The sequence below is a fragment of the Ornithorhynchus anatinus genome, chromosome 16 (genome assembly GCF_004115215.2).
Source record: "Ornithorhynchus anatinus isolate Pmale09 chromosome 16, mOrnAna1.pri.v4, whole genome shotgun sequence".
Taxonomy (NCBI): domain Eukaryota; kingdom Metazoa; phylum Chordata; class Mammalia; order Monotremata; family Ornithorhynchidae; genus Ornithorhynchus; species Ornithorhynchus anatinus.
In genome coordinates this window covers 10,092,509-10,115,416 of record NC_041743.1, presented here as the reverse complement: position 1 = coordinate 10,115,416, position 22,908 = coordinate 10,092,509, and the positions used below count along the sequence as shown (strand labels likewise).

The window sequence follows — 22,908 nt, the reverse complement described above, 5'->3', positions numbered from 1 at the left end:
TATGCTGTCCAGCCATCAGCAAGGGGTAACAGGGAGCCCCCAGGAAAGGAATAGTGTCTGGGAGAGTGGGCGTGCCCCGGTCTGGCTGCCGGGCACCAGGCCTGGCTGGGCAGCCCCAGCTGAGCACAGAGGTGCCCAGACCCAGGTTTCGATGGCCATACAGAGGAGCAGATGTCCAGCACCTCCCTCTCCCTCACTTCCCCAGACCCACTGGCACGTTCCTCCAGCCTCTTTCCCCGGGGCAGCGGGGTGGTGTGGGGACAGGGCCCTGGGGGTCCGCAGCCACCTTGTTCCTCTCAGAGTTGGTGAGCACGGGATCCTCGGCGGCCAGGGCGATGCTGCTGGCGGCGATCACCAGGAGGATGCACATCTCAAAGTAGCGCAGGTTGACAATGTAGTGACAGGCCCTCCGCACTCTGAGGGACAGGCAGAGGAGCCTCAGGCTGGGGTCCCAGCATCATCCCCTCTCTCCACCTTCCCAGTTGCTGCCCGGCCCCTGCATCGAGGAAGCTGCCGGGGACAGCAATTTAATTTGCCAGGGGCCGCCCTTGATTTACTGCCCCAGCGGGAGCCATAATTCGATTGATTAGAGACTGCAGCATCCAAATCAAGACATGTGCTCCACCACCCAGCAGCCAGCTTCAGGGGAAAATCTATCCAAGCCATGTCAGAGCCCTCAGCGAGGGGGAGTCTCAACCACACTCCTCACTGTGCTCCACCCTGCTCCACCTGCGCCCCCCCGCCCCCAACAACACCTTCTCCATCCTTTGTCTTGGCCCATGCCTCTGGCTGTGGGGAACCCACAGGACAAAGCCTTGACCTAACTGCACCCCCGGAGTGAGATGGAGTGGAGGTAGCTGCCTTGCCACTGGAGGGCAGGCCACACCCCAGGTGGCCACGGAACTGCCACATAGGGTCCCTGGACGACTGGATAGGGGATCTGGGCGAATGGGGAGGGGCCCTGGGGGACCAGGCAGAACCTCTGGGGGGATGGGATGGGGGTCATAGGGGACAAACCAGGCAGGGACTTTTGGGGAACAGACCGGGCCCCTGGGGAGATGGGACAGCTGTACATGGGGGATCGGGGGGTCAGAAGCAGCCTCCAGGCAGGTGTTCTGGAAGGAAAGGACCTGGTAGAAGGTAACTTAATAGCATAGCCTAGTGTAAAGATCAAAGGCCTGGGAGTCAGAGGACCTGGGTTCTAATACCAATTCTGCCACTTGTCTGCTGTGTGATCTTGGGCAAGTCACTTAACTTCTCTTGGCCTCAGTTTGCTTCTCTGTAAAATGGTGATTCAATGCCTGCTCTCCCTCCTACTTAGACCTTGATCCCCATGTGGGATAGGGACTGTGTCCAATCTGATTAACTACCCCTGTGCTTGGAACAGTGCCTGACACATAGGAAGTGCTTAACAATACTAATAATCATAATAATAATGATTTTCTGGGCCTCAGTTTTCTCATCTGTTACATGGGGTCTCAATACCTGTTCTTCCTCCCTCAGACTGCCACCCTTTTTGTTTTTGCCTTATAACATTTGGGTTCCTGAAGCAGGTTCTGCTCTTGCTCCAGGCATGTAAGTCCCTCTTGAGAGCCCCTCAGAGCCCTTAGGAAACAAGTGGGCCAGTTCACTGGCAATTGGACCAGGTCTTTTGGTCTACGTTTCCCAAAGGCCAGGAAAAGCCAGGGGCCCATGAGTCCTCCCTCAGGCCATGGTCTCTCCCCCCTCCCCCAGCGGACCCCCAGTGGGGAGGGGCAGGAAGATAGCTCACGGGTTGGTCGTGCTGAAGATAAACATGGAGCTGTGAGGCACCATGGCTTTGCCCGTTTCTGAGCCCTTCTCCTTCTTCCGCTTCTTCTTCTCCATCTCCTCGCCATCCTCTTTCATCTCTGCCTCCTTCAAGGGGCTGGCTTCTCCATCTGTCTTGTTGCTAACTGCAAGAGAAACACATTGGGACACCTGAAGTTCCCATCCAACCCAACTTCCCAGGCTCAGACCACCACCATCACCCCTATGATGCTTCCCTCAGCTGGCGGTGTTGAGGCTGATAGTGTACGAGCAGGAGGGATTGTGTGGGAGTGTGTGTGGGTGGGGGGAGGGAGCGCCTGGGACTGCCCAACAGCAACACGGGCCTTTGGGAAGGGACATCAGATCAGGAACAACTGAGTGTGGAAGGGTCAGGAAGGGGAAGGGAGAGCTGGTCAGCCCACACTACCTTGTCCTGGGACTGGCCCAGCCTGGCCTCTGGACAGTAAGCTCGCTTCTCTTGGTAGTCCCCCTCTCCCTCCGCCTCCAGCCCTTTACACATTCCTAAGATACAGGTGGGCCAGGGGAAGAGCTCCTCGGGCCAGATAGGTCGGGGAAGGGAAGGGAGGGGGCCGGGAAGAGTACTCACTATGCACCACTGTGGAGTCCACCAAGGCATCCATGTCAGGGATGGCGACGGTGACAGTGGTGCTCTTGGGGGCCTCCTCAGTATTGGCGATGACAGCGGAGAGGTCGGGCTCGCTGCGGCTGATGGCCCGGCCCATCTCCAGCTGCAGGTCTCCCAGCAGCGCCTGCTCACTGGGGACCAGGTTGCCGCCCTCCGGCCCGGTCACCCCCGCCTCTGCCCCCAGCTCTAGGGCCAGGGGAACACTGCCGCTCTCCATTGTCCCAGCCAAAACAGGACCTTCGGAGGCCGTCAGACTGGTGCTTCTGAGAAGGGACGGTGCGGGGAGATGGAAGAACATTAGGTGAAAACTGAAAATCATTGTGGTATTTGTCAAGCCTTTATTATGTGTCAAGCACTGTGTTGAATGCCGGGTTAGATACAGGATAATCAGGTTGGACACAGTCCCTGTCCCACACAAGGCTCAAGACCCTAAGGGGGAGGAATAACAGCTATTTAACTCACATTTTACAGATGAGAAAACTATGGCACAAAGGTGTTAAGTGACTTGCTCAAGGTCACACATCAGGCAAGTGGCAGAGTTGGGACTAGAACCCAGATTTCTTGGCTCCCAGGCCCAAATGCTTTCTACTAGGCCAAAGGCAGCAGTAAGCTTAGTGGTTAGAGATGGGTGGGCACATCTAAAGAGCCTGGTCTGCTGGAAAGGGCACCAGTCTGGGAGTCAGGAGGCCTGGGCTCCAGTCCTGGCTTGACCACTGGCCCACTGTGGTACTTTGGGAAAGCCACTTAACCTCTCTGGATTTCAGTGTCCTCCTCAACTGTCAAACAGGGGTAAGAAAGCCTGCCTCTCTTTACCTCACTGGGATCCCTGGAAGACAAAAAAGGAAGAAACACTTTGGAAAAACAAAAGCCTTTGCAAATTCAAGGCACCACTGATGAGAGTTGGGCTCCTGGGCTAGGTCTGCTTTTTTTCTCAGGGTAGGGGAAGGACCAGGCACCCCTGGAAGCTGGAGCTTGAGAGGGAGGTGAACAGGAGAGAAGCGAAGCAGAAAGCAGCAGGCTGTAGGGAGGGAGGAAGAAACACTCTCAGGTAGTCAAGCCGACAGGACTAGGAAATGATTCTGAAGGGCCAGGTGGGATGGAAGACAAAGGAACTAAAAGGTTCCCAGTTGGAGAGAAGCACTCCCCCGCCTTCCTGAGAATGGATTGTTCCATCCCCTCGGGGCCATTCTGTCCACTTTCTATTTCAGCTCCATCCACCCACCTTCAACTTCTCCCCTGCCTGTGGAGACTTGAGTAAGGAAGCCATGGCCAGGGCAGAGGGGACCGCTGAAGGAGGCCATATTGTGATAAGAGTTGGGACGGCGGGGTCTCCGACGAGCCCGGCTGCGTTCCATGAGAAGTAGCAGGACCTGCTAGAAAGAGGGAGTCAGAGGCCTGGGTTCTAATCCTGGCTCTGCCACTTGCTTGCTGTGTGACTTTGGGCAAGTCACCTAAGTTCTCTATGTCTCAGTATCCTCATCTGTAAAATGAGGAGTTGATTCCTACTTAGACCACAAGCCCCACATGTTGCAGGGCCTATACTCAACCTGATTATCCTGTATCTTCCCCAGGGTTTAGTACAGTCCTTGGTACATAGATGCTTAACAAATGCCACAGTTATTATTATCATTATTATTGTTGATATACAATTATTACTATTGTTATTACTATTATTATTATTGTAATACACCTGGATCTGTTCACAACTCTGGGGCTCACACTCGCTAAAAACAAAAAGAGGATGAAAATTTATAGCAGCCTGAAAGAAATCAGGTGGTGGGTCCTAAGGAAATGCTGCCCTGGGACAGTCTGTTCTTCCCCTTTATTCCCCTTTCTGTTCAGTTTTTTGGGGCAGAGAGAGGAGGAAGGTCATGAGAAAGGAGTACTCCGCCTGTTTTAGGAATGGGGCTGGCTGAAGGAAGCTTGACTACATTCTACAAAACCCCAAAGAGCCTAGAATGATTGTCATCAAATCTTGCCACCCCAGGGCAACAAGGCCCCTATTGAAACTTGACTGGGGGTGGTTCCAAACAAAGAAACACTTCTTCATCAAGTGAGGGGTAAGCGGGTGGGATGAGTTCCCAGGAGAAGTTGTACAGGCAGAAGTATCAGGGATGGGGAGGGGTGAATTTAGGGGTGTGGGGTGGAGGGCCGCTCCTAATTACAAGGTCAGGTGTTTAGGAGGGACAACCATGACCCACCATTGCCAGGTTCTTGCCAACACTGTCAGAGGCAAAAGACTGCGTGGACAAGACCACTGGTCTGCCCCAGAACGCTGTCTCTCATGGATGCATCTGGGGCCCGAGGAGGAGTGATGCTGATCCAAGGGAGTAAGCCAGAAGAACCGGGAGGTCTGGACAGAAGCTCTGTGGTCTTGTTAGTCTGTGAGAGCTCTCCGGGAAGCTGGCTCCAGGGTTGCCGGGTTGATGCAAAGGCAGTCAGCCTACAAGGCAGGCCCTCCCGACCCTCCTGAGCTGCTGGGGTCCCTTCCTTGCTTCTCTCTCCCTGGCCTCATGCTGGGGAGGTACCCTGGTCTCTCCAGGCAGGCTTCCTCCACTCAGCTGCCCACCTGGGCTCCCCCTGCCTCTGCATTAGCTGTTGTTTCATATAATCTACACCATGGCCCTCCTGCTCTTCTCAGAGCAGACAACCGAGAGCTGAGGGTCTAGACATTCTAGGTGTTGGCAATCTTGTTTGGACTCACCTCCTCAGCTCCTTGCTCCTCTCTTCCTCCTGAGCTGAAGCCACCACCTCCTCTTGCTCCTCCTCTGCCTGGCTGTCCTTCACACCCCCATCCCCCTCCTCACGGAGTGGGGTGCCCTCGTGCAGTCCCCTGTCTTGGCTGGCGGGCCTGCCCTCAGTCGTGCTGGGGGGTTCCTTGCCCTCGGTCCTCCCTCGGCGATGCCGGCTGCGGCGCTGACTCTGCCTGTGCCGGGCTCGCTCTTCACTCCCTGCTCCGGTCCCACCACCGCCACCGGCCTCCGACTCGCAGTTCCCGTGGCAAGGCCTGGGCGGCCACAGGTCCCCGCTGGCCCGTGACGTGGGGCTCTTGGGGTCTTCCGGGGCCTCTTCGGCCTGGGGTGGCTCCCCCTGACCTCCCTGCTCCTCCTCCTCACACTTCTCCAGCCCAGAGCCCTCACTAGCTTTGGGCCTCCGGTAGAGGCTGGGGTGTGCATTGAGGGGGTTGAGGGGGCTGAGAGGGTTGAGCGGGTTGAGGGGGTTCATGGGAGGGGGCTCCTCCTTGTTGATGGCCTCCTGGCTGGACATCTGCATGTGACGCCGCAGCTGGCTGGTCCGCTGCTCCCACACCGACATGTGGTGCCGCCTTCTGCGCTCCCTCCTGGCCGGGGGAGAGAAGCCCAGGATGCTGGTCAGGACACTGGCCACTGAGGGGAAGCCTAGCTGGGACAGGAGTGGCCAGAGGGCAGGGGCCGTTGGAAGGAGCGGAACAGGGGCAGGGAGTGGGACAGAAAGTGGGACAGGGAGGCAGAGGGAGTGGGAGAGGGAGGCAGGAGGAATGGGGCAGGGAGGCGGAAGGAGTGGGGCAGGGAGGCGGAAGAAGTGGGGCAGGGGAGGTGGAAGGAGTGGGGCAGGGATGAAGAGGGAAGCAGAGGGGACAGAGTAAGAGCCCCAGCTGGCAAACATAGAGCACACAGACAGAAGCCCACGTAGCCTGGAAGGCTGGCCAGTCCCAGTGGTGGAGGAGACCGTCTGGGGGGAGTCCAAGACCACCCAGGAGGGAGCTGCTGCCCTCCCGCTACCATCTCACTCGACAGGGCTGGTGAGAGCTCCAGGTGCTTGCCGGGGAACCGCTTCAGCCCAGACCCAGGGCTCCAAGAGAGGCCACTGCCCGCACGGAAGATGGGGGTACACACGTGAACATCTGCTGAGGAACACCCTGAGTAGGCTCAGAGGCAACCTGTGGCAGCACACGCTTAGGCCCAAACACAGAACTGTAAACAGGACTCCCCCACTACTGCCACCCCCACCCACCTAGGCACCTTGGCACACAAAAAGGCCAACATTACATGTGCTCCTACCAATGTGTGTGCACAAACATATGCACACATTCCTACAGGCGGTAAGTGGTATGGAAAACATAAGCCTAAACACCTTAGAGACACACACATACACGCACACACACACACACACGCTTCCAGGATAAGAGGAAGGCAGAGGGCCCATCCACAGACGTCGACCACACATACTAACAACTGCAAACGTGGACTCCCATACACTTACACCATCAAGGACAACAATGCCACCGTCCCTCTGCACCCACACACCCACACACCCACACACACACACACACACACACACAGCCACTCACAACGCGCAGACGTGCACACATACAGGTGGCTGCTGCGCGGCTCCCACATCGACATGTGGTGTCTCCTCCTCCTGTCTCTTCTGGGGAAGAAAAAGGAACAGGTTCAGTCCCCCCGCCCTGCCCCTAGGCCCCGCCGGGGCTCCAGCTCCCACCCCCAGGCCAGCCAATGGGCCTTCCAACCGACACACATCTGACACCGCCACACCTGCACGCCTGCTGAATTCCTACTTCACAAGCCTACTTCCGCCCGCTCCAGACTCCCATGCTCTGACTCACACATTTCCTAAAATGCAGACCTGCTCAGTGGATGCTCGGCCTGTCTGCAAATAGAAGGATATACATTCTTCTCACACACAGATTTTGCAAACAACTACGGTCTCCAGGTGAAAATAGCCTGGGAAGCAGTGTGGCCTAGTAGAAAGAGCACAGGCTTGGGAGAATGAGGACCTAAGTTCTAATCCTACCTCTACCACTGTCTGCTGGGTGCCTCAGTTACTTAATTTGTAAAATGGAGGTAAAGACTGGGAGCCCCATGTAGGACACGGGTGTCCAACTTGATTTCTTGTATCTACCCTATTGCTCAGTTGAGTGGCTGGCACAGAGTAAGCACTTAACAAATGCCTTTAAAACAAAACAAAAAAGACCAAATACCATTTAAACAACCACAACAACAACAAGAACAAGAACAACAACAAAAGTAGCTAAACTTTGTCGCTCATATACTCTAAAATCAAGTTACCCTGCATTGACATACTCACACCAAGGCTCTTCCTGAAGCTCTTTTAACTTTCATATGCATATTCGAAAAAGCGTTAGATTTAAAATATCGATCCGGGTGAACTAACACATGGTCAAGATTCAGACTCCATGCAATCTAGACCCTTTCTGTACTCACATTAGTGGGCATTTGAATAAATGCATCCATGTGTGCTCACTCTGTGGGGGTGAAGGGAGTTGCGGGGTGGGGAATCATTGTACATAAGAGTTTTATCCTAAAAAGGACAGGGCTGGAGGGTTGGGGGCAGGTTGGAACCGATTCTGGATAAGGCCCTCCTGACTCACTCTCTTGCATGACCCAGAGGAGGGGACAAAATGCAGACACCAATCAAGGAGGCCAGGGAGGAGGGGCTTGCTGTTCACAGATCTGCCCCCCAAGATACTGTTCCTCAGGTGAGCACCTGCAGACCTGACACCCTCATAAAGTTTGTACATCTGTGCAAAAACATGCTGCCTACAACCGATGAACAGAAAGATAAACCTGACCCAAGTCCAAAGGCTGGTCACCCCACAAAAACACAGCACTTACTCTTCTCCACTGCAGCCACAGATGAAATCAATCATATTTATTATTTACTGTGTGTTACGTGCTTGGAAGAATACAATATAATAGAGTTGGTAGATATATTCCCTGCCCACAAGGAGCTTACAGTCTAGAGGGGGAGAAAGACATTAATGTAAATAAATAAATTAAGGCTATGTACATAGGTACTGTGGGGCTAGGAGAGACTGGTGAATAAAGGGAGCAAATTCAAGTGCGAAGATGATGCAGATGGGAGTGAGAGAAGAGGAAATGAGGGCTTTGTTGGAAAAGGTCTCTTGGGGATGGGCCTCCAATAAGGCTTTGAAGGTGGGGAGAGTAATTGTCTGTCAGAAATGAAGAGAGAGGGCTTTCCAGGCCAGAGGCAGGATGTGGGCGAGAGGTCAGCGATGAGATAGATGAGATCAAGGTACAGTGAGTAGTTTGGCATTGGAGGAGTGAAGTGTGGGGGCTGGGTTGGAGTAGGAGATCAGTGAGGTGATATAGGAGGGGGCAAGGTGATTGAGGGCTTTAAAGGAAGGATTCATTTTAAAGGAAGAGATCCCTGACTCCCCTCCTCCTCAGCCAGCATGTCTGCATGCTCCCAGCAGCAGACACCCAAAGATGAAGACATTTTGGACTGAGGTGTCAGGGGGCAGGGGGGAAAAGAGGGGTGTCTATGTGTACACAGGTGTAAAGACCAGGCATTGAACATACATGCAGTATTTTCAGGCTCACCAGAAAAAGACAGCTAGGCAAGAGTATTGTGGATGCACAAAACCTCAAATTCAAATCTGTTCACATACAGCAAGTGCGTGCGCACACACACACACCCCCCACGCTCCCCTCCAATAAATCCACACTCCATCCACTTTGGATCTGACTCATTCTCATGGCATTCATCCTTGCCCAGGGATGCATCAATCTATATATACACACCTTGGCTCTCCCTCCTATAAACCCACCTCCATACAGACTTCCTATGGTCCCAGGTTAACAATTAGTACATCCAAATGCACCCATCCATCCACCCACTGCCCCTCAGCATGCCCAACCAGTCAATCAATCAATCAATCAATCAATGGTAGTTATGGAGTGATCCCTATGTGCAGCGTATAATTCAAGCATAGCCTCAGGCATGTCTGCTTTACGCCATGCCATGCTCCTCCAGCTAGACACATGGGCTGCTTCAAAACACTCTCCAAGGGCTAATCCTCCACCTAGGAGGCTCAGGACACCACTGCCATCCTTCTCAGACTTCCTCCTCTTGTGACTTCCTCTCCACAGCATCGCCCAGCAGTGCCACTACTGGGCAAAGCAGACAGGGTGGGGACCCCCAGGTGAGGAAAGCCCACAGCACTTCTCCTGAGGGGCTCTCAGGCTGGCAGCCCCTCAAACTTGTTGGAGAGTCTCCAGAGAGACTCCCAGGCCCCTCCGGCCAGCCTCTAGAACCCCCACTCACCTAGCCCTGATGCTTTGGGCACCTTCTCCGCGGGTCTCAGGGGATCCGAGGGATTAAACAGCTTTGGGGGTAGAGGGAGGCTCCCCCCACACACCTGTGAGTGTCATCACAGCTGGAGGCCATTAGCATCAGCTTCTGGTAAGCACAACTCTAGCTGGAGATGCAGATCACTGGCAGCTCACACCAAGGCTCCTGGGGACACCCCCATCACAGTCCTCCCCACTCCCATCAGCTTGTTTTGGAAGATACTTCACAGGCCCCTTCCCATCAGCCGAGTCTGGGGGACACCTCATCCCCCCTGCCTATTGGCCCAGTTTGGGGGGGGGGCTCCCCCGCCATCAGCCCAGTTTAGGGATACCTTGCCCCCTCCTTCCTGTCAACCCAGCTTGGGGGTCTTCTTAACCGCTCTCCCCTTCCCATTGGCCCAGTCTGGGGTGCCCCTTGCTCTTCCCACCATTGACCCAGTTTGGGGGGGCATCTTACCCTTCCTAGTTTGCAGGAAGGTCACAGGCTGGAATGGCATCTTTCAGTTTGTGAGCCATGCCCTCCCTAACACATAGCAAACCCTCCTCCAGTTGCCACCATGGCCACTAATCTTCCTCTGGCAAGCAAACTCACCCTCCTCCCCACCATCGCCATCCTCCCTCTGGCTCAGCAAGGCCCAGTCCACCCAAGCTCAGGCACACTGGCCCACGGCCTGGTTTCACTGGTGATCGTGGTCCTTGGCTCCAGTGACCCAGCCCAGCTGTTGCTCACTCGGGAAGAGGAAGGAAGGGTCACAGACAGGGCAGTGGGAACGGGCAACTCACTCGATAGCAGGCATGTTGGGAGCGGACATCGGGCTGACCTCCTTGGCCTTCTGCAGGGCGTGCTTCTGGTTGAAGGCCTCCTCTTCCTCCTGCTCATCCTACACACAAATTAGAGCTGTTGTTTCAGGAGGTCCCAAGCCAGAGCTGGGTGGGGTACACCTCCCCTTGGGGTTGCTGCTTGGGGTGCTCCTTCAGGATGGAGGGCAGTTGAAGGCCAGGCCAAAAGAGCCAGGAAGGGAGAGGAGTTTGGTGATTGGCATGGTCAGGCTCAAGTCTTGAGGTGGCACATGTAAAGCAGTCCCCATTTAAAGCGAGATGATATATTCTGGGCGTCAGCCTGCATGGATTCTCTACAAGTGGAAGCAAGAGGGTCAAAGTTTCATCCACCTGCCCATCCTCACTAATAGATGAAGAGACTTTCCCACTTTCCAGGCCCTTGGGAAGTGGCCTCTGGCTCTAGAATGGGCCAGAGGATGGCAGAGAGAAACACACAGACACACAGTTTCTCAATCTCCCAGACCCAACTCAAGGGAAGCACTGGGCCGCGACTCAGTTCCTGGAGACAGGGCCCCAGTGACATCCAGTCAACTCTTTTCTCCTGCCTCCCAATCTTGGCAGGGATGCCCATGCCATACCAACAGGGAGGAAGGCCATAGGACTCAACGGCCACAAAATTGGAAAGCAGGAGACTGGGCTCCTGGTCTGGGCTCAGAACCCATTTTTGCTGGGTGTTGCTGGGTCAGTCCAATGGAGTCACCTCTGACTCCATTGTCCCACCTGCAAAATGGGAATAAGACCAACCATCCCTTGACTGCACAGGGGCAGCAGGAGAACTAAAATGACCAAGACTGCAAAACCTTTGGAGTAAGTGGGAAAAGGGCACTGTATTCTCATTTGGGGATGCAGGGAGGGGGAAATCAAGGCTCACCCCCTGCTTCAGGGGAATCCAGAGGATAATGCTTACCTTCGTCAACTCCTGTGCATTGGCCAGGTTGTCCACGGCAATGGCCAAGAAGACATTCAGCAGGGTGTCTGGGGTACGTTAAGGGCAGCTAACTCAGCTGGAGACCCCACATGACTTGGGGAATGCCCACCCAACAGGGAGTGGGTCCATCTTGACCAAATTAGGGCAGAGCACCAGGGCAGGGTCTTTGCCAGGGTCTATGTCCCCTCTGGCCCCAAGACAGCTTCCTTAATCCCCAGGAAGTTATATGAAATCTGAGACCACCAACTAAAATCTAGCCCAGCCCCTGCCTCCTGGGCACCCAGTCCTTAAACCACCCTGGGCAGGTGAGCTTGCTCTATTCTGCCCTATGCCCTTGGGGGATTGGCAGCGAGACCCCACTCTTTGGCAGGATGGTAACATTAACTGGCCCACCCCTCCCACTATAGTTTCTGCCTCTTTCTCCCTCTTGTCGGCAAGTGATCGGCCCTATCCATTCACTTTTTTCATTCAATCGTATTTATTGAGGGCTTACTGTGTGCAGAGCTTGCCATCTCCAAACAGTAACGCTCCACCTATTACACTTAAAAAAAGAAAAATCTTTAGACTTTTCCTATTTTTTAATCCCTTCCTGAATCCCTAAATTGTAGAGCCCAAATTTAGATACAGGTTTCTAATAAGCATCACACTCCTACTAAGCATACTGGGAGATTCTTTTGCTGCCTCTATGCGCATCCCACTTTGATATTTACTTTTAAAATCACAGTGTTATGCTGAAACCTGTGCCCTGCTTGTGGCCCACTGTGATCCCTGGATCCTCTTCTAGGCAGGAAACCTAGAGAAGCTTCTCCCAGGTGTGAGATCACGGGAAATGCAGCGGACAGGAGTTAATATTTAGAGGGTCATTTCATCCCCTCCCTCCACGATAGGGCAGAGCATTGTATCACTAACACAGCTGGAAGGATACAGTTTCCAAACAAGGTGAGCACGATGAAGTAGATGGCTGACCACATGCCTGAGCTGACCCCGCCCTGAGAGCGTATCCCGTTGTACATCACCTCGTTCCAGTCCTCCCCTGTCAGGATCTGCACAGACCAATGAGCATCAGGGCCGGCCGTGGGGGCTTGCCCACTTTATTGATTAGAGTTGTCAGGAGGGGCACATAAAGAGCAGAACACAGCCTAGTTCCAGGCAGCGGAATGGTCACTCATCCAGACACATCCCCTGGGTGACTGTGAACAGTCAATTCATCTCTGAGCCTCAGTTTCCTCAAATGCACAATGAGGTCAGTACGTCAGCCCCCACCCGCGTTCCCATGGATATTTAGTGAAGAAATGGTGAGGGCCCAGGGGCTTGAGTTCTCAGCAATAATATGTCAGCTGGTAAGAGGGTGAGTTGGATTTTCTTCCTGCCCCTCCCTTCACCTCTCTCCCCCCCAGCCTCCCTCCTGCAAGGTGCAAGAACGAGCTCACTCTTCTTTGGGAGCTCAGGGAAGGGACCCACTGTGGAAGCACAGCCCTCCTGAAAGCCCACCTGCTCCAACCTGCCTTCCCTGGTGCATTCCCAGAATCCCACCCTCTCTAGGACTTACACACTTACTTGTATCCATCCTCAACACTTACATATGGGCATTTAGTCAGTTGAACGTGCAATTCATTTATTTTCATTACTCTGCCTACCAAAACTTTAATTTCTATCTCCTCCATTAGAGCATATGCCCCTCATGGGCAGGGAATATGTGGCTGGGTTAATTGTTTCTTGCTAAGGTCTCAATGTACTGCATCCTGTGGGCATTCAGTACATGATACTACGACTACTGCTTTGCTGTGGCACAGGAAAGCCAGAATTTTCCCAATTCCATCTCCATAAGACTTCCCTCGGTCATGTACCTGGAATACCGTCATGATGGCTGCGGGGAAAGTGTCAAAGTTGGCTGAAGGTGTCCCATCACTAAAGTTGAACCTGAAAGCAAGAAGAAGTTCAGAATCCAATCCCCTTCACACTGCCACCCGACTCCAGACTTGGTATCCTCCTGGTTCCCAGCCCCCTCCTCTCCACTTTCTCTTTTATTAGGAAGCCCATGAGGATTGATCAAAAACCCAGTGCAGGAATAAGAACGGGGCTCTCTGGAAGAGAGGAAGTTCCCTGGGGCTCACCTGCCTCCAAAGAGCTGCATTCCCAACAGGGCAAAAACGACGATGAAGAGGAAGAGGAGGAAGAGCAGGCTGATGATGGACTTCATGGAACTCATCAGGGACACCACCAAATTGCGCAGGGATGCCCAGTACCTGAAAGGGCACAGCAGCATTTCCGTACTGGGAGCCAGCCGGGGCTGGAGAGGGGGAGCTCTCTCTCTGCTCTGCCGGGAGGGACTAGGGGGCCCTCAGACCAAGAGGGGCTATGGAGATGATGGGGGTGGGGGGTGGGGGCCAGCCTCAGTGGTGGAGAAATGCACTCACTTTGTCACTTTAAATATTCTCAGGAGTCGGAGAGCCCGCAAGACGCTGATTCCAAAAGAGGTACCTGGTCTGAAAATCGCCCAAACCACTTCAAAGATGCTTCCCACTGTGACCTGAGGAACCACAAAAGGCTTGGTGAGAGGGCCAGGAGGAGAAAGAATCATGGCATTCAGCAGCGGGTCAGAGACACTAGGCTCAGGAAGAGGCCTTGAGAAGTCAGCTCATCCATCCCTCTGCCTGCAGGCAAAGCCACCCCTACTCCATCCCACGCAGGTGGGATGTCCCGTCTATAGGGAATTTTTCCTGTTCTGCCAGCTTCTTCCATCATCTGGAATGGTCATTCCAGTTCCAACAACCCTGAGCTCAGGAAATTCTTCCTCACATATTCACTCACCCAACCCACCACCCAAGCCCACTGCAATTATTCTGGACAGAGTCCTTGGCTTTCTCTTCTCTGTGCTGAGCCATCCCATTTTCTCCAGGCTTTGCTCCTGGATCATGTGCTCTAAATCTCCTCCAGATTCTCCACATCTCCCTTTAACTGTGGAGCACTATCCCAAGTCCAGTAAGAGCCTGACCTGGGCTGCAAATGATGGAAAGATGGACTCCCCGATCCTCCTCACTGTACTTCCTAGGCCCGAGTCCCAAGATTGGCAGTTTGGAACCAATATCATTTTGTCACTGAACACAGGCCAAGCCCAAGGTGTCATTTGATCCTTTTTCTGAGCTTTATAATGGGGCCGCCACCTCCTCGCCCCCCACTAGAGAGATAACTGCAACCAGTGACTCAAATGATGTCAGTAGATTTCTCTCAGACCCCTTCAGATAGCCTATGCTCTCCCTCTTCCCAGATGCAGAGCACTTTGGAAAACTGCACTTAGAGAGAAAATGCTGCAGGAGGACTTACCCCAAAATCAAAGCAGTTGAATGAAGAATGAAAATAGAGGCGTGGCCCCATGCCATACATCTTCAGGGACATTTCCAAGAGGAAGAGCCCCAAAAACAAGAACTCTGCATAGTCTGTAATGGTTAAAGCCAGAAATATTAGGTACAGGGAGCTGTCTTCACCCCAAACTCCAGATGAACCTCAGACACACAGTGTGAGTTCCCCTGCCTCCTCGGAACCAAATGCAGAACCCTGTCTTCCCTGAAGCCCTAGGCTCAGTCTAACTGGGGTGACGACCACCATCCCTGATTGGTTTCCTGCTCGGGGGGCATCAGGCACCCTGATTTTGACTCCACAAGGGGATCAACCTGGGATTATGGCACTTGGAAAAAAGGGGGAGGCTTTTCCAGGAAGTTTTGCCCAGGAAGTCAGGAGAGATTGACACAATTAACAGCTTTCATCTAGGTCTTTTTCGCAGTCCCTGGGCCCTGCAGCATTTATGACTCAGTAGATTAATGCATGGCTCCCAGGGAGGGGACGGGGTTAGGGCTCATACAATACTTAGCCTCATAGAGAGGCCACCTAATACAATGGCTTAAACCTGAACGTCATACACATACAGGTACATTCACACTCGCCTGTGCGTTCAATCCTCCCTCCCCACCTTCCTCCCTCCCTCACCCATTACAAAAGCCACTGCTGAACTACCAAACCCAAGGGGTCTCACTTTTTAGCAGTGAGGTGAGAGAGACAACCACCTTGAACTCTTTCATTTTCAAAGTCATTTGCAAATACTAAAGGGTACTGGGATGAGGTGCAAACCGCACTGGATATTGAAACTATGAAATGGAATAGGTCCCTGCCCTAAGCAAGCTTACTGTCTGAAACAGACGCCAAGGTAGACGAACATGTTCGAGGGAATGCTGATATACATTCAACTGTATAGTCATTAAAAATAAAATCCATAAACAAATAGACATTAAGACCATCATCATGATTCCACCAAGGGGAAGCGTTTTAGATTTGTATGACAGGACAAAGCGAAAGGCCGGAAAGGCTATCTCAGAACCAATGAGGGGAACCAGTCACCCAACCATCAGTTGATGGGGAAAAGCATCAGTGAAGTGCTGTGGCTCTTCCAGATCTCCCATTGGTCCCAGAGATCCAGTTAGGGACATGGGGGCAGCAGGCCATCAGGCTCAGGGGACAGAGGAGATGGTGAGATCCAAGGAGGGGGGCAAAGTGAGCCAGGGAGCCTGAGGAAGGGGACCCTCCTGGAGGTAGGTCTCAGTCCCAGGACCTGGGGAGGCCCTCAAGAGGAGGTGATTGCTGGAACAGGACTGAAGAGAGCAAGCTGAAGACCAACTATCTAATCTGGGAGACGTTCAGGAAAAACTAGACATTTGCCTGTTTGGCCAGAGCCTCTCAGGGTCACTGTTAGCTCGACCATTCTGTGAAGTGGTGGCTGGGATGGAGTGGTGGCTGGGGTGGGCATCATTGGCCAGACATTCATCACTGACCGAGCAGAACTGTTTTTGAGGTGGGGTGAGAGGAGAGGCTGGGGAGTGTCCCGATTCTCAGGTTGGGTGAGGGGAGGGGGAGAGATGGAATAGGGATCGATACCCAAGGAGCTACGGCAAGATTTTGCCAAGGACTCATGTGGGAGGAATGGAGGCCAGTGAGGGGAACCCAGGGAATCCCCCTGCCCAAACCTGGAACTGCTGGTCAGGACACTGGCACTACACAAGCCAGTTCCCAAATAACACCTGATCACCCTTCCAATGTTCCTCCTCGGTGCCAGACCCCTTCCAACCTAACAGTCAGGCGCCCAGCCCGGCCAGACTCAACTTACAGAGGAGGTGGGTGAGCCAGGGGGGCTGATTGTGGTGGACAATGGCTACACAGGCTGTGTTGAGAGCCACAACGCTCAGAACGATCCAGTAGAACACCTGGGACTTGACCATGTGGCGAATGGAAATGCGCAGCAGCCGCTCCTTGTGCCGGAAATAGGAGGCCCCATCCACTTTGGCACTCTTGATGCTAGCACGAGCCAGAGGGGTGCCTGGGGTGCAGGAGAGAGAGAAGACCAAGGAATGGTGAGGAAGGAACACGTCCAGCAAACTCTGGGGGGTTTACCATGGTAGGGACCGGCAGCTCTCAGCTCCCACTCATGCCATCAAGTCCCCAAGAGCTAATAGCTGCGTTTTCCACCAGGCTGGGGCTCTAGCAAGGAGATGAACACCAGGGTTCAGTCCCGCCACTTGAGACAGAGCTAATGAAAACCCACAATTAGCAGAATGCTAGTAGCTGGCTTGCTTTGCAGTTGCTAATTACCACTCCCTCTGGCTGCCTTGTTCATGGGACCAGGCTGGTATGGGGAGGCCCTAGCTGGAAGTCCCAACAGGCTTTCTGCCGAATGCTGCTCTCCACCCTAGGTTCCTCCCCAGAATTCCCAGGAAGGGATAGAGGGTCAGAGGCTATGGCTGTGGCTCAGCCTGGGGCTCTCCCAAGAACACTCCTTCAGTCCCTGCTAAAGAGAGCAGGATCAGGCTGGGTGAGCTACAGGGAAGGACAAGACCGATTAGTGAAAGGTATTTATTGTGTTTATTTTGTACTAAGCTCTTGGGAGAGGAAAGTAAGGGCAAGTCACTTCACTTCTCTGGGTCTCAGTTATCACATCTGTAAAATGGGGATTAAGACTGTGAGCCCTTTGTGGGACAGGGACTGTGTCCAACCTGATTACCTTGTATCTACCCCAGTGGTTAGTACATTGTCTGGCACAAAGCAAGTGCTTAACAAATACCTTAAAAGAAGGAGCTCACAGTTCAGTGAGGGGAGACAAGTGTAAAAAGAAATTAGAGGACCAGAGATAATCTCCACAACCCTCTTCATCTGGCTGAGCCCCCCTCCCCAGCTACGTGTACCACATTTCCCTGACATTTAAGGGAAATGGTGGGATCCTCCATTCCTCTGAGAACAACAAGCCCAGACAACTAAACTCACCCACAGAGGAGATATCGACACAGTGTTCATCGCTTGAGTCCCGAGTCATGGCTTCTGTCCGGCTCCTCTTGATGGTAGCCCTTCTAAGGACTAAACGGGAGGAAGAGGACCTGGTGAGCGACCTCATCGGTGAACCAACTCACCCTCCTCATGTCAAATCCCATGTCTGGTTCTACTCTTTATAGAAGGAGAACGCTCCCCTCCCGCCACCAATGATGCATCCATGCCCAGAGCTCCAGAATCCTGGGTGATTAGGGAAAAAGGGGACCCGCTGCTCCAAATTGAGAAGCAGCATGGCTCAGTGGAAAGACCACGGGCTTTGGAGTCAGAGGTCATGGGTTCGTATCCCAGCTCGGCCACTTGTCAGCTGTGTGACTTTGGGCAAGTCACTTAACTTCTCGGTGCCTCAGTTCCCTCATCTGTAAAATGGGGATTAAGACTGTGACCCCCAAGTGGGACAACCTGATTCCCCTATGTCTACCCCAGCGCTTAGAACAGTGCTCGGCACATAGTAAGCGCTTAACAAATACCAAAAAAAAAATAAATCTGAGCTCTAACAACCCTTCGAGGGGTCAGTGCCCACTGCTCTTTCTGTGACAGGGAAACTCTTGAATTCAATTCCCAGCATGCTATGTGGCTCTCCTCGGAATTGGTCCCCTCCATTCTAGAGCAGCAGCTGCTTTATGGCAGAATCATTCCAGAACTCAATGCATGGGGTCTTTGTTTAATTGAGAGAAGTTGCAGTGAACCTGGCAGCAATGTTATTTCCTTACCTTCTAAAGCCGATGTCCCTGCGTTTTTATTTTCTTCGGCTAGCATCACTTCCTCTGTATGAAAACAAATGGTTTGGTAAATTGCTTCCACACACTGAGCCGTTTTGCTGAAAGAGAACTCCCAGAGCAAGACGGAAAGGGCAGGGTTTAGAGTTGCCATGAGTTGCAGTACCAGAAAGGAATGCGACAGATGACAATCTTATGGCGGAGGCTGCGGGGGGTGAGAGAATGGCATGGAAGGAAAAGGGGACATGAAGATAGTGTGGATCTTGGGCCAAACTCAGCAGTAGTTGAGAAGCAGAGTGGCCTACAGAAAAGAACACAGGAAGTTAGAGGAGTGAGCTCTAATCCCCACTCCACCATTTACCTGCTGTGTGACCTTGGGCAAGTCGCTTAACTTCTCTGTGCCTCAGTTTCCTCATCTACAAAATGAGAATTCGATACCTGATCTCCCTCCCACTGAGACTGTGAAACCCAAGTGGGACAAGGGACTGTTTCTGATCTATCTTGTTTCTACGTTAGTGCTTAGTACAGTTCTTGGCACCCAGTAAGCACTTCACAAATACAATTATTATTATGATCATTTTTAGCAGTAGTAGCATTAATACAATGGAAGAGACTTATTAGGTGGGTAGAGAAGGAGATCTCATTCAACCCCAGCTGGTTCCTGGAACAAGTCAATCAGCCCATGACTGATTTCTCGAAAGGAGATCAGAGGAGGGAGTCAACCAAAGTCCACAAAATTCCATCTGACTTTCCCAACAGAAAGTCCACATAACATCAAATCAACCTCAGCTAAACTTGGATCTGGCCTCGGGGTTGAAGGCCCCTAAGTCGACCTGTGCCATGAGCTGGGTGGTGTGACCATTGTTCTTAAGCAGTAAAAGCCACCCAAGGGTGAGCATGGCCATCACCCATGTGGACCTGGGCTGTCACCCCAGCTGCCAAGGCTCCCGTTCCCGGGCTTCAACCAACTCTCTGACCCCATTCGGCCTCTTCGGGAAGGGGCGTGGGCTTCTAGTGCAGAGCCCTTGACCCTCCCTATCTTACTCTGGGTGTGGGACCACCACATCAGAGCAGCCTGGAATCTTGCAGAGGAACTCATGGGAGGTTTGTCCCATCAATCCCTCTTCACTGGGGACTCTGGAGGCCTGTGGGGGAGATTGTGTCTACTCACTCTGTGGTACTTCCCAAGTGCTCAATAACTACGACCAATTGATTGACCACACAAACCTGGGTATGCTGAGAACTGGTTTAGGTTCCCCCCTTTCACCTCCACCCCTCATTTCCAAAGAGTTCCCCCCTCCATCCCAAGAAGCCAGGCTAGCACTGGGGCAGCTGACTGTGCTCAGGAAACTTGCAGGGCCAAGGAAGTCTCCCACAAATGGGCAGTTGGGTTTAGCTGTGCTCACTTCCCTGAGCGCCCACAACACAAAAGTGCTTTTGTGCAGGAGGGGGAGGGAGGACAGGAAAAATGCTCCTCGTGGAACCCACCATTCCACTTTCCAAAAGCAAATGGAGATAGGAGAGTCACTACTCTGATGTCCCACTGATAGAAAATCAGAAGGGCCTGCAGGTTGTACATTATATAAAGCAATGTCAATTGTTGATTTGGGGATGCGGAGGTGGGGGCTTGGGGGGCGGTGGTTTGAAACAAAGACAGCTAGCTCTTAAGTCGATTTAGCGGTCAGGTCTTAAGGGTACAGCGGGTGTCAGGCAGCACTGGCTGCTCCAGGATCTCAACAGTGCTACAGGCTGCAGCAGGGATGGGCTCTGGTCGCTCAGGAAGGGGCGGGGGGCAGAGGTGGGGGCTTGGTGGTCGGGGCAGCAATACGAGAGGTGCTGTCACCCTCTGAGAACCTGAGAAACAAGGTGGCCTAGTGGAAAAAGCATGGGCCTGGGGGTCAGTCAGCCAGTCAGTCAATCTATTTATTGAGCACTTACTGTGTACAGAACACTGTACTAAGCACCTGGGAAAATACAACAGACACATTCCCTGCCCACAACGAGCTTACGGTCTAGAGAGGGAGACAGAAATGAATATAAATAAATAAAATTATGGATAGGTACATAAGTGCTGTGGGAATGGGAGGGGGGATGAATAAAGGGCGTGAGTCAGGCGACACAGAAGGGAATGGAAGAGAAGGAAAAGAGAGGTTAGTCAGGGAAGGCCTCTTGGAGGAGATGTGCCTTCAGTAAAGCTTTGAAGGAGGGCAGAGTAATTGTCATCCGGATGTGAAGAGGGAGGAAGTTCCAGGTCAAAGGCAGCATGTGAGCAAGAGGTTGACGGCGAGATAGACAAGATCGAGGAACAGTAAGAAGGTTAGCATTAAAGGAGCGAAGAGTATGAGCTGGGTTGCAGTAGGAGAGTAGCCAGGTCATAGGAGTCAGAGGACCTGGGTTCTAATTCTGGCTCCGCCAACTGCTTGCTGTGTGACCTTGGGCAAGTCACTTAACTCCTCTGTGCCTCACTAACCTCGACTGTAAAATGGGGATTAAATCCTACTCCCTCTTATTTAGATTAGTGTGAGTTCCATGTGGGACAGAGACTATGTCCAACCTGATAAAACTTATACCTACCCTAGTGCTTAGAACAATCCTTGACACGTAGTAAACAAATACCACTAAAAAAACCCCCCAAATCCCCAAAACCTGAGAGTCTCTCTGATCACTTAGTGTTGTCCACTCCTAGCCTGAAGGGGGAGCTGGTCTCACAACCCATAATCACAGGGAACTTTCGGACCCACTTTGAGTCTTGGGATCCAGCAGGAGAGCTGCCATAAGAGTTTGCGCTACAGCCATTACATGATGGTTCCTTCCCGACTGGGCCCTCATTCCCTCTACTCCCACACCCTTCTGCATCACCCTTATACTTGGATTTGCATCCTTTTCTCACCCCTCCCTCAGTCCCACAACACATATGCACATATCCGTAATTTATTTATATTAATGCCTGAATCCCCCTCTAGACTGTAAGCTTGTTGCGAACAGGGAATGTATTTCCCGACTCTATTGTACTGTACTCTCCCAAGCATAATACAGCACTCCACACACAGTACCTGCTCAATAAATAGAACTGATTAATTATTGATTCTTTAAAAATACTTGTTAATCACTTAAAATGCAAACACTGGGCTCCAGCTTTGCAGTATCCAGCAGGTGGACACTGAGAATGTTTGGGCATTAGGGTGGAGGAAGCCCCAGGTTTGTCTTATGTGGGTGGTCCCAGCCCAGGGCTGGGGAGGAGGGGGATCCTCAACTGTGAAGATGTGGGGAGCTCCCCTCCCCTCCCCTCTGCCAAGGCTTCCTTCCAATCCCAAGTGTCCCTCCAGGGAAATAGAGAGCCCATATGTTTCTGATTCACTTCTGCTCCACTCTCCAAGAGGGGCTGGGAAGAGCAGTTGGACGCTAATACGTCTTTTTCTTCGAAAGAGGGGAAAGTCAGACTTTGCCAGCAGGTAGAAAATTTGAAGCACGTGGTTTGGGGGAAATTCTGTACAGCTGAGAACCCCGGGCCTCCATTCTCCCCCACTGGGGCCCCAGAGTAAGCTGAGTCGCTCCCTGGGGTTTGCTTCACCACCTGGGTCTCCTGCCCAGGGAACGGGGCCGATAAGACCCAGGAGGTCAACCAGAAGATCGGGAGGCAGCAATGAGCAGGAGGCAGCAGCTCCTCAATAAACCCATGGGGTGGGGGGAAACTGAGGCCCACTACAATGGGTTCCATCCTCTGACCCAACCGTGGAGTGGGAAGGCTGCTTGGAATTCCCTTGGCAACCACTGGCCCAGGTTGTTCTCTCTGTATTAGAACTAGGCCTGGGTTCTGAGCTCTTGATATTTGCCTTCCTGATTCCCCTGCCTTTTCCCGTGAGCTGAGCAGAGAAGTTAATTGCCCAGTGGGTGGATCTCTTGCTGACCTGCACTTGGGCACAGGTGGGGCAGCACAGGGTGAAGAGGGAACAGAAACACTATGCCAGTGCCACTCTTTAAACAGACGGCGGGTTGGGCCACATGTAGAACTGGGCTGGTGAACAGGAAGAAGCAGGGCTGAAGAAGCAGGTGGGGCTGGACAACCACCATAGGACAAGCCAAGCCACAGTCCTGACGCCAACGGGAGGCAGAGGAAGAGAACGATCTGGTCACCCAAAATCAGAATCCCTTGGCAGCAAGATGCAAAATTTCATGCCCCTCCCACAGTGCCTCAGAGAAATGCCAGAGCTTTGAGCTGCCCCTCCAGCTCTCTCCCCTCTTCACCTCCCCACTCTGCCCCACCTCCAACTCTCATTCATCTCTGACCAACCCCCCAGGCCCTCAGCCGGCTTCCGTGCCCAAGTCTGCCTGCACTTTCCTCCTCCAGGATCCTACCGAACCATTATCAGACAGCAGCTTGTGTGTCAGTAACTTATTAAAAGAGCAAAAGGTCGTTTCTCTGGGTCACCAGTGATCAGACAGCTTCCCGAATTCTTTGGTTACTCAGGAACTTGGGAGAGCTGGTGTACATTTTGCACATCTGCA

The 22,908-nt window shown here is 52.9% G+C and overlaps 1 protein-coding gene across 6 annotated transcripts in view; it reads right to left on the bottom strand.

The window, feature by feature from the left end:
• The window catches only part of CACNA1E (calcium voltage-gated channel subunit alpha1 E), a 271,336-nt gene that overhangs the window by 68,642 nt on the left and 179,786 nt on the right, over positions 1-22,908 (bottom strand). For 4 of the 6 annotated variants that reach the window (XM_029081472.2, XM_029081478.2, XM_029081475.2 and 1 more), the window contains 15 exons: positions 18,397-18,450; positions 17,624-17,713; positions 16,473-16,682; positions 14,642-14,754; positions 13,735-13,847; positions 13,432-13,563; positions 13,165-13,237; positions 12,243-12,360; positions 11,297-11,364; positions 10,333-10,430; positions 6,788-6,844; positions 5,139-5,774; positions 2,396-2,697; positions 1,772-1,934; positions 287-416 (listed from right to left, as the gene is read on the bottom strand). In XM_029081472.2, the coding sequence (XP_028937305.1) occupies positions 287-416; positions 1,772-1,934; positions 2,396-2,697; positions 5,139-5,774; positions 6,788-6,844; positions 10,333-10,430; positions 11,297-11,364; positions 12,243-12,360; positions 13,165-13,237; positions 13,432-13,563; positions 13,735-13,847; positions 14,642-14,754; positions 16,473-16,682; positions 17,624-17,713; positions 18,397-18,450 (2,357 nt within the window). The remainder of the gene's footprint in view (positions 1-286; positions 417-1,771; positions 1,935-2,395; positions 2,698-5,138; positions 5,775-6,787; positions 6,845-10,332; positions 10,431-11,296; positions 11,365-12,242; positions 12,361-13,164; positions 13,238-13,431; positions 13,564-13,734; positions 13,848-14,641; positions 14,755-16,472; positions 16,683-17,623; positions 17,714-18,396; positions 18,451-22,908) is intronic. The other 2 variants (XM_029081477.2, XM_029081479.2) reach the window with 1 other exon arrangement.